General features: G+C 34.3%; 1 protein-coding gene across 1 annotated transcript; it reads left to right on the top strand.

Annotated features, from left to right (window-relative positions):
- Positions 1–931: 931 nt before the first annotated feature.
- LOC132312675 (uncharacterized) lies at positions 932–9,383 on the top strand. The gene is made up of 4 exons (XM_059811140.1): positions 932–1,372; positions 6,351–6,612; positions 8,363–8,430; positions 8,776–9,383. The coding sequence occupies exons 1-4, from the start codon at positions 1,229–1,231 to the stop codon at positions 9,049–9,051; spliced, it is 750 nt and encodes a 249-aa protein (XP_059667123.1). The 5' UTR covers positions 932–1,228; the 3' UTR covers positions 9,052–9,383.
- Positions 9,384–9,866: the final 483 nt, after the last annotated feature.

The following is a 9,866-nucleotide window of genomic DNA, read 5'->3' as shown; positions in this document are numbered from 1 at the left end:
CATGGATATACAACCAAAAATATCCTATATATAGAAAGACGAGAGAGAAAAGTTAAAAGAGAAATAGAAACGACTTGCTTAAGATATAAATAAATAGGAGAGAGAGGGAAGATTTGTTTTTGGAAAAGATAAGGTTTTTTTTTGGGAAAAGATGAGGGAAAGGTAAAGTGTAGTTTTAAATTTTTCTTTAAATTAGTGTCAATGCCTAGCGAATTTAATTAAGAATAACTTAGAGAATATTTAACTTAGAAAATCCAAGTCCATCACACACGGCCAAGACTCGAAGTTTCACCATCCACCATCCACTTTGATGAGAATTTAATGACTATGTTTAAAAACGCTATCAAATATATTTAATTATAATTCATACTTTAACGTTGAATTGAGTAATTAAATCGTAATCACATTCATTTAGTGAGATTTGTCCCCAAATGAGACTGCTAAACAGTCTCCTCCCGTGGCATTCCTTCCTCTCACATAAAGGCAATAAATCAGTTTTAAGTGTATTTATTAGTATTTTTTATTTGAATAGGATGATTCTAATTAGTTGTAACTGTCATAAAATGAAATGGTGGCATAAAGTCTCATGTGCCATGGTACAAAAAAAGAGAGAAAGAAGGGTGTTAACCTCTCTAGCATATTAATAAAAGAAAAAGAAAAGATTTATATAAACCTTATTTTGTGTTTAGGAAAAATACAGTGGAGAGAAAATAAATAAAAAGATTGTTTTATTTTGTATGATTACAATTCACTTGTAATAAATTTTGGAAAATAAATAAATAAAGAAAGAAGAGGAGGAAGAAGAAAAGTATGAGAAAAAAAGGTACCAATTAATAATAAAAAAATGAAGATAAAGAATATTTACATTTACTCCTGTAATTTTTTATACATGCATAAATGTAACTGTTGCCGCATCCGGACACATAAGGTTTTGGACTTTGAAACTTCAAACAAAACCCGAATAGCAAGAAAGGTATAGATTGAGCATATCGAGACGATCATCAAATCAAACACACGGAATCGTACAGCGAAAAAGGAAAAAATTGACGTTGATGGAGGCGAAATGATCGTTGGTGTTGATAAGGATTTTGGTGATTCTTGGTATATGATTGAATAATGTCATCCCAGAGAGTTTCGAGCGAGTGAGAGAGAGAGAGAGTCTGATTCTGAGGAGCTTAGGGTTTCTGGACCAATTTGTAGAGAGAGATAGAGTAGAGAGGGAAACGATATGATGAATATGACGGAGGTGATCCTCCACATATATGACGTGACGAATAGTGGTTCAGATAAGACGAACAACACCATTGTTCAGATCAACAAGATCTTTAAAGACGGTATCGGTCTTGGTGGCATCTTCCACAGCGCCGTTCAGGTCCCTCTCCGATTTTCTTTATGTATGTATGTATGTATGTGTGTGTGTGTGTGTGTGTGTGTGTATATATATATGTTTATATTTATACATCCATTTATGTATGTGTGTATTTTTAATTTTGCCATTCTGAGTTATGCAATTTTGCACTTTATAAGAGATCTAGGGTTTAGTTTCGTATTTTTGGTGCGCTGATATATAAATTTTGACTTTAATCAAATACTTGTGTTTTTCTGTTTCGTTGTATATTCAGTGTTGATGTTATTTTTTATTGACAATAAGTTCGATTTTTGGAAGTAAAGTGATTTAATTTTAGTTGCATGTTAGTTCGATTTAATTTTTAGTGTGTTCTTTTTATCTATTAAAGAATCAGTACTCATCACCAGTTCGTGGTTGTGAATGTATCATATGAAGTTGCTCTCTAATTTTTTTTTTTTTTCTTTCTTTTTTCTTTTTCCTTTTTCCGCTTCTTCTCAGTGTTGATCTTGTTAATTTAACATCTCATTGAAAGGGTCAAGAAATGCAAAATAATAATAATAATAATTTGTACCAAAGGTTAAGTTTGGAGAAATAGGGGGTAAGAATAGTTGGTACTTTGTTTGTGTTTCCTCTTTAAGATGGTTGTTAGTCCATTTACTCCATTACCTCTATAATGCATATATATATGGAAGTTCAAGCAAACGCACTCGCACCCACAATACTGCCCCTAGGAGGGCTCAAACTCTCAACCTCCTCTTTGGGCAGGAGAGATGATACCATCTGAACTAATGCCCATTGGTCTACTCATGGATAATTGCATAGTGACATCAAGAGCTGTTGATCTTGAGGTGGCTCTTTTTTGTTACTTGCTCATGACTTGTATTCTTAACAAATTCACATTCATGACTTTCTCTTAGTTTGGAATATCTTAAAACCTCAAGATTTGATAACAACCTCTCTTAATTTGGCATTCTGCATCGACCTCAATTTGAAAAACCAAAGGCTAAGGATATTTGTTCATTATTGTGAGGGCAGTGTATTTTATAAGCCATGCCTGAAAAAATTAATTATGGGATCGGTGTTGATTTTATTTATTTATTCTTTTGCTGTTGGGTCCCTCTGAGAAGTCAATCATATTCCTAGGCATTATATGTCCAATTGTTAAAGCAACAAGATGTGTTGGCTGTATATCCTACATAAAACGATGTTATTATTTGCTTTTAGTTTGTTTTGTTAATATTTGCTTTTGTGATCTCCCATAATTTTATTTTAAAGCCCAAACTAACCACATGGTATTTATGTACCTTTTGATATCGCATAGTTGCATTTACTTAGCACGTTATTTTTTCCCTGTCATTTGATCACCAGGCTTTAAGGTCTATTGTATTAGTGAGGGCAGAAGTTACTTATACTGTTTTTTCTCACTAATTTTGGAATAATTAAGAGGTCCATGGAGGACCTTTTTTCTTCATTTTTTAGCTCATGAGCAAAGGCATACATTAGTTAATCCTCATGCATAGAGTTTTTTGTTGATAAGCAAGTGAAATTATTCCAGATTATTTGCTTCTAGTTTGTTGTGTTAATACTTGCTTTTGTGATCTCCCATAATTTTTTTTTTTGCAAAACCCAACCTAAACAACTGGTATTTATGTACCTTTTGATATCTCATAGTTGCATTTACTTAGCCCAATTTTTTTTTCCTGACATTTTACCAGGCTTTAAGATCTATTGTATTAGTGACGGCAGAAATTGCTTATCCTATTTTTTCTTACTAAATTTGGAATAATTAACATGTTCATAGAGGATCTTTTTCCTTCATTGTTTTTTGTTCCTGAGCAAAGGCATACAGTAGTTAATCCTCATGCATAGACTTTTTTGTCAATAAGCAAGTGAAATTATTCCAGATTATAACAAACAAGTCCTTTCTAATTAGTGTTTTTACTGGAGTTGTCAGTAGAACCCAAGTTTTTTAAAATTTCATTGGATTTCATCCAAAATGTGTTTATGGTTATTGTAAATTTGTATTATTGTGGTATTTAGCTTTCTTAGATACAGGGGCTGAAGAGATAAAATTAAGTTTGTTGGATCTAGTTTCCCAGAGACAATGCTGCATAGCAGAACTCCCTTTCAGATAAAATATGCTACCTCTAACAAATAACTATCATGGTTGGCTTTGTTGGCTACATTGCTTGTTGAGTATAAATCTTGAAGTGATATTTTGAAAACATTTTCTTTTTAGAAGATACTTATCCTTTAGTTAGTATTAGTATATTCAACTTCTTTATGTTTTAGCAGAGAGGTTATAATTATTTAAGTTGATGTCAAGACTGCTATTATGCAGTGGCATTTTTTTTTTTTTTTTTTTTTTAGTTTAAAAAAATTAAATAAATAATTCTCTTTTACTTATTGTGATATTGGTATCTGAGAAAGGTGCATCTCTGGCTGCCACAATTAATTAGGGAATGTGTTTACGTGTTTTAGAATTCCATAACTTGGACCATTGTGCAATCTTAATATCAGGTCCACAGTGTTATGTATGTTACAGAAAACAAGAATTAACTTTGGTATGATACAATTAACTTTTGTTTTCACTATTGTATGGATATTCCATTGTTGATATATGCAAATTTGTTGTTTGTGCAGACTTCACTACTTAGTCAAAGCATTTCTCTTTATTTATAAAATGATCAAAATTTCTGCTGTTGTGTTGATAAAGGAGACATATTAGTTGTAAACGAAAGGGAAGACATCTATGCTTTGTTTATCAACTTATAACCAATATGAAGCTCATCTTCTGCTCTTGGAAGAAGCTTCTGGACTTGATCAATTTCAATAAAGAATAAGGGTTCAAACGGGTCATCTTGGAAAGGACACTGAGATGAGTGCATGAATTTTTCACAAACCATTGTCGAGTATATAATTTGGTGCTGGTGCGCATGTCTCTTATTATTTGTTTATATTTCTTTCATATTCTTCAAACCCTTCTTCCTCATGGGAATGGTTAGTCTCTTATTATTTCTTTCATATTCTTCAAACCCTCCTTCCTCATGGGAACGGTTAGTCTCTTATTATTTTTTTCATATTCTTCAAACCCTCTTCCTCAAGGGAATGGTTGTGAAAACCTTGGTGCACCTAGTTTTCTTTTGTTTTGTTCTTCTGTATGTGTTCTTAATTATTATACTTGATTTTTTTTTTTTCTCAAGACTTAATTCATAGTTTTTTGGCATGATATTAACTTTTTGCGACTATTCATGTCTTTTCAAATTGTTGAAGATTCATCGTTTCCTTGTTGACAATCTTAGAGGTAAGCCTCCTCTATGGGCTGCAATCTGAGAGAGTGGTTCAGAGTTCTATTGCTGAAGAGACTACTTGTGGATAATTAAGGTCTCCTTAGCCCATTGGTGGTGACGCAAGTGTAAGATAAGTTGGCTGGAGGGTAGGGATAACCGGGTATTCTTGTAATCCACAAGAAAGAGTATGAATGTAGAATAGGGAGAGGGGGGACATAAGTTGTAGGGTTGAACTTGGGTGGCTAATTCAAACCCAACCTGGTTTTTTCCACAGGTCTGGCAACCATTTCAAAATTATGGTTGGAATTGGATTGAAAAGCAACCCAAACCAGGGTCAATCCTAGTTAAATGGATTTACCCTAGTTCAAAACCCGAATTATATTTATATTTATAATTTTGCATATTTATAGGGAGAGGGGGGACATAAGTTGTAGGGTTGAACTTGGGTGGCTAATTCAAACCCAACCTGGTTTTTTCCACAGGTCTGGCAACCATTTCAAAATTATGGTTGGGATTGAATTGAAAAGCAACCCAAACCAGGGCCAATCCTAGTTAAATGGATTTACCCTAATTCTAAACCCAAATTATATTTATATTAATAATTTTGCATATTATGTACATAATTGTAATCAATATCTTATTCTTCGTCACAGATCAACCTTGATCTTTAGCTTGATTTTTCCAACCTGAGCTCAACCCAAGTTCAAAATATTTGAGCAAGGGTTAGGCTTGGATTGAGAATTGGAGATTTTATTCCTTGGGTCGAGCCTGGGTTGACCCATCAATCCGTCCAACCTACAGGACTGGCAGTCTGGGTAATTTTTAATTTTTTTTTTTTTTTTTTTTTTTTTTTTTCATAATTTAAAAAGAGGTTTGGGTGCTGAAGGGACGGTTTCAACCCTTGCAGTCTGAGTAAGTTGGTGAGAGCAAGCGAAGGAAGTGCCTTTTCTTTTAATAAGAATTTTACTGTTTTAATGGTGTAGGAGCACCCTTTTAACAATTGAAGAATGAACATTCTCCTACACATTAGAAAATTTGTATAATGATAAGATTGATTCAATGTGAAGAATGAGATTTGACAATTGAAGTATGAACATTCTCCTACACATTAGACAATTTGTATAATGATAAAGATTGATTCGATGTGAAGAATGAGATTCTTTCTATCTTATCATTCGCTGGCCTGTGAATTTGATTATCCTCTTGGCTGTTAAACTTTATGTTTTCCCCTTTTTTTATTGTTCATGATCATACATATTAATATTCTTTTTCCGAATTTGTTTTTGCAAATTCCTTTTAACTACAACTCTCAGCAGTTATCGATTCAGTGGCCACTGAGTCATGATACCTGCGGTGTTGGAAAAAAAAAAAAAGATTTTACAAGGTGTTATTGATAAAGATTTGAACTTTAAAAAGTTTTGATCGATATTCATATGCATCAAGCATATATCACGGTCATCCAAAACATAAATGAGAAGAAAACTTGTGATATTTAATGCAAGTAGAATTGGCCCTTCTAACACAAGTCATAAATCTGCTTTTTTCTGCTTCTTTTTCAGCTTCCAACCTGACATTCAACTAATGTGCATCTATCTAGTGTTTATGAATGTCCACAATGCTTGTATGCATTTCCCATGTCTAAATATGACCTTAATGTTATTGTTGGTAACATTTGAATTTTGAAATTTGGTATATGTATCATTGTATGACAGGTTTATGGAGACGAGGAGTGGTCATTTGGGTTCTGTGAGCAAGGTACTGGAGTATTTAGCTGCCCTTGTGGAAAAAATCCGATGTATACATATCGTGAATCAATTGTCCTTGGAGAAACAAGCTTTTCTATATTCAAGGTCAATCAGATTCTCAGAGAACTTAGTAGAGAGTGGCCTGGAAACTCATATGACTTGTTGTCAAAAAACTGCAATCACTTCTGTGATGAGCTCTGTGAAAGGCTCGGTGTGTCTAAACTTCCTGGTAATTTGCATTTTCATCTCCCCCCTTACATCTGAATATTATGTACTGGACTACTAGACTCTGTTAAATATTATTTTGTGCTTATGGATGAAGTGCCCATCACCGTGATATACATTACAGCTTCTTAAACATGTGAGAAGCAACATTGCATCCCTGTCCAAGTACAGCTCTGCTTAATAGACAAGGTGTGTTGCCTCCAGATGTGCCATACAAATTTGAAATGGATAGTGTGGGCAGATCCTCCGTTCATTGAGCTGGAATATATATGGGCAAGTTAATGCTTCTGGGAAACCACTGAGTCTATAGCTCGAGTGGTATCTCCTCCTCTTACATGGGAAGTTGAGGATTCAAGCTCTCATAGGGCCAATAGTAGGTGTCTTACATGGGAAGTTGAGGATTTAAGCTCTCATACCTGAAAAGAGTTAATACCTTGGCATTTTCTTGCTTCTTGTTAAGTAAATTTATGAAGGATGAACCAAAGGCTGTATCCTGGTGGGTACTTCTTCGCCTTCCAAAGTATAAGATTGAGAGTTCAAGTCTCCATGAGGGCATGTGGGATTGTGAGTTTCTTGCCAAGGGAAAAAATAAATAATATAAAAAATTATGGAGGATGTAAATTTCCCAACGCCCGAGGGGCTTTAACCCAAATTTTATAACTAACACTTAGTGGGTTGAACGAGGCTTACTTGAGTATGAATCACCCTGCTCAGCATGAGACTCATACTCACCATAGTTTGACTACTAGTCTTCTAGTTACACAACTTCCTCTATGAGTGGCAGTCATTGAAAAATTTAGTGCAAACTAAGGCATCAAGCTTTTTGGTTTTGCTGGAAAGTTTGTAGATAGTTTGCTTGAAAAGGTTTAAATACTATTTTAGATGTCAATTGACATTTTAGGAATTTTATTGAAATATATGTACATATAAAACACTAAATAGTCGGGACCCTTTGGTTAGATGAGATAATAGGGGCAGAATAGCGTAAATGCTTTATCATGGATAGTGTAAATGACATTTGAAGATTCCTATCTTAACACAATTTAATAGGGTCTTCTTATTTTCAAAAATGATGTACCATTGGGAAGCATCTGGTACAGCTGCACTGCAGCAATTGTTACTTTGTCCTTGGGACGAACTGAAGTTAATATATCACATCTACTGGAAATATATAGTGGAAATTATACATAATGGTTTATCTATGACATATCTTTACATATTTTCTAGTTTATTGTGAATGTATTTCTATTTTAATGGATCATTTCATTGTAAAAAAGTTGAATCACGTGATCATTTCTCGTGTAGTTGTCATCATCTGTAATATTATGATTATTTCGTGTCAATGTACAACCAGATTTTAATGCACAAATATATATATATGTATATATATAATGGGTTCTATTTGAAGGTTTCATGTGAATTTTAACACAAAAATATTGTGGATTTTGAACCCAGAGAAGTTTATAAAAAATTGTAGAGTCCAATTGATAATTTGATATTAACGACCATAGCATGACAGTGATGACACAAATTCACAAATTTATGTGGAAGTTTATGCACCATAGCATATGATATATTCAGTTGTCTGTATCCAATATCGACTCATTTTACTTTATTTATGTTAGTATCTTCATGGCCTGCATCTTTTGTCATGTGTTATTTTACCTTTGAGAAATCAATTTTTGTTTAAAACAGGTTAATTTTGGTGGTTGCAATTCACTATGTCAAGCACGTTCTTAAAATTACTGTAACAGGTTGGGTTAACCGGTTCGCTCAAGCTGGTGATACTGCTGTCGAGATAGCAGGAAGCACAGCATATCGGGTGAGATGGTTGCAAACTTCTTGAATTGAAATTCTATTTCTGCCATCACTTTGTACCAGCCAAAAATGGGGAAAGTAGTTTCATGCAAACCTTGATGCATGCCATCCCCTTCTCTCCAATTTCATTGTTAAATGTGACACTGTTTGGAGTTGCCTATTAGCTGTCCAGGTGCACCAAGTTTTTTCATCATGCAGTATGGTGCTAGAATTGGCCTGCACTGGGATGTGGATTCATAATCTGCACTTGATATTTTAATAGCTATGCTTTTTATGTTGGTTCCATGCTACCTTGCTCAAAATGTGGTCTTCCAGTACTTCCTCTCATAGTTTTTGTGGGTTGTTGCAGCTAAGACAAGCTAAAACAGAGATTGTATCCGCCAGCAAAGTTGCATATCAGTTTCTTGTGGGTGTCTCTTCCAATTCAGCTGTTACTTCTGAGTCCCAAGACGATTCAAACAGAGAAGCTCCTAGATTCCAAGGTACTTGGTTTAGAAACCTTGTTTCTGCGGGTGCCAAACCCTCTAGTAGTTCGGAGCTGGAAAATCAGGAGGATCGGCTTCTGCAGCAACAACAGCAAGATGCAGAAGCACCCCTGCGGCAGAACTCACAGCATGGTACATGAGGAGCTATTATCAACAAGCATGACTGCTACATGTACCGAGTCAAAACTACTCAAAAGTCATTGGCATGTTGTTCATTATGAATTAGTGTAAACATGTTCTCAGATTTTGTTTAGCTGTGAAATTTGCCCATTTCTGCCGAAAAAAGAGAGACCATTTCTATTGTTTTTTTTTTTCCTCTCCCATATTCTTGACTCTTACACATGATCAAGGTTCAAGGAGTGAAAGTTCTTATTGAACTTCGGACATGCTTTGTTGTTTTTCCTCTAAATTTTTAATTTTTGGAAAATGGTGGATAATGGGGGTGAATTTGGAAACTGTATGTTGGGTAGAATGATTGTTTCAAGTGTTGTAAGATTCACATGCTTGTTACTTTCACATTCACTTTATATTTACCTGTTTTAGCGTATATTTACATATACCCGAGACCAGCTGTGAACAGAAATTATAGAATCGATTAGTACTAGAAATTTCCTCGTGTTTAGGGATGTTGACTGAAACTGTTGGCAAAGAAGTGCTGTTGCAATTAAGGCACCGTTTGTAAAAGCCAATGTAGAATTTTCTGGTCGTATGAAAAGTTTTAAGTTTCTATTACTTTTACTCAACATTCTTTTAAATAAACCTTACATCAAAAAAATAAAAAGTCCTTCCAAATAAGGCAAAATTTGTTTTCTGGTTTTCACTTGGCCACAATACTCTCAGGCTCATGGTCATAACATGCCAAGCTATTCCTGCGGCTCATAATCCATTGTGTGTGATCAAAATGCTGCTTGACATTTTGAAAAGTAAAATGTTTTTCTTGTAAAATATTTTTTAA

The sequence above is a fragment of the Cornus florida genome, unplaced genomic scaffold (genome assembly GCF_030987335.1).
Source record: "Cornus florida cultivar Cherokee Brave unplaced genomic scaffold, ASM3098733v1 CherokeeBrave_3.0.0_Hap2_Chr06, whole genome shotgun sequence".
Taxonomy (NCBI): Eukaryota; Viridiplantae; Streptophyta; class Magnoliopsida; order Cornales; family Cornaceae; genus Cornus; species Cornus florida.
Note: the sequence above shows the minus strand (reverse complement) of the source record. Positions and strands in the feature narration are given on the sequence as shown.

Excerpts from the sequence above, each read along its gene's own strand:
- LOC132312675 (XM_059811140.1), top strand. The coding sequence starts at position 1,229 with ATGATGAATATGACGGAGGTGATCCTCCACATATATGACGTGACGAAT. Across the intron at positions 6,613-8,362 it reads CGGTGTGTCTAAACTTCCTG|GTTGGGTTAACCGGTTCGCT; the intron begins GTAATTTGCATT and ends TTACTGTAACAG. Across the intron at positions 8,431-8,775 it reads CAGGAAGCACAGCATATCGG|CTAAGACAAGCTAAAACAGA; the intron begins GTGAGATGGTTG and ends GGGTTGTTGCAG.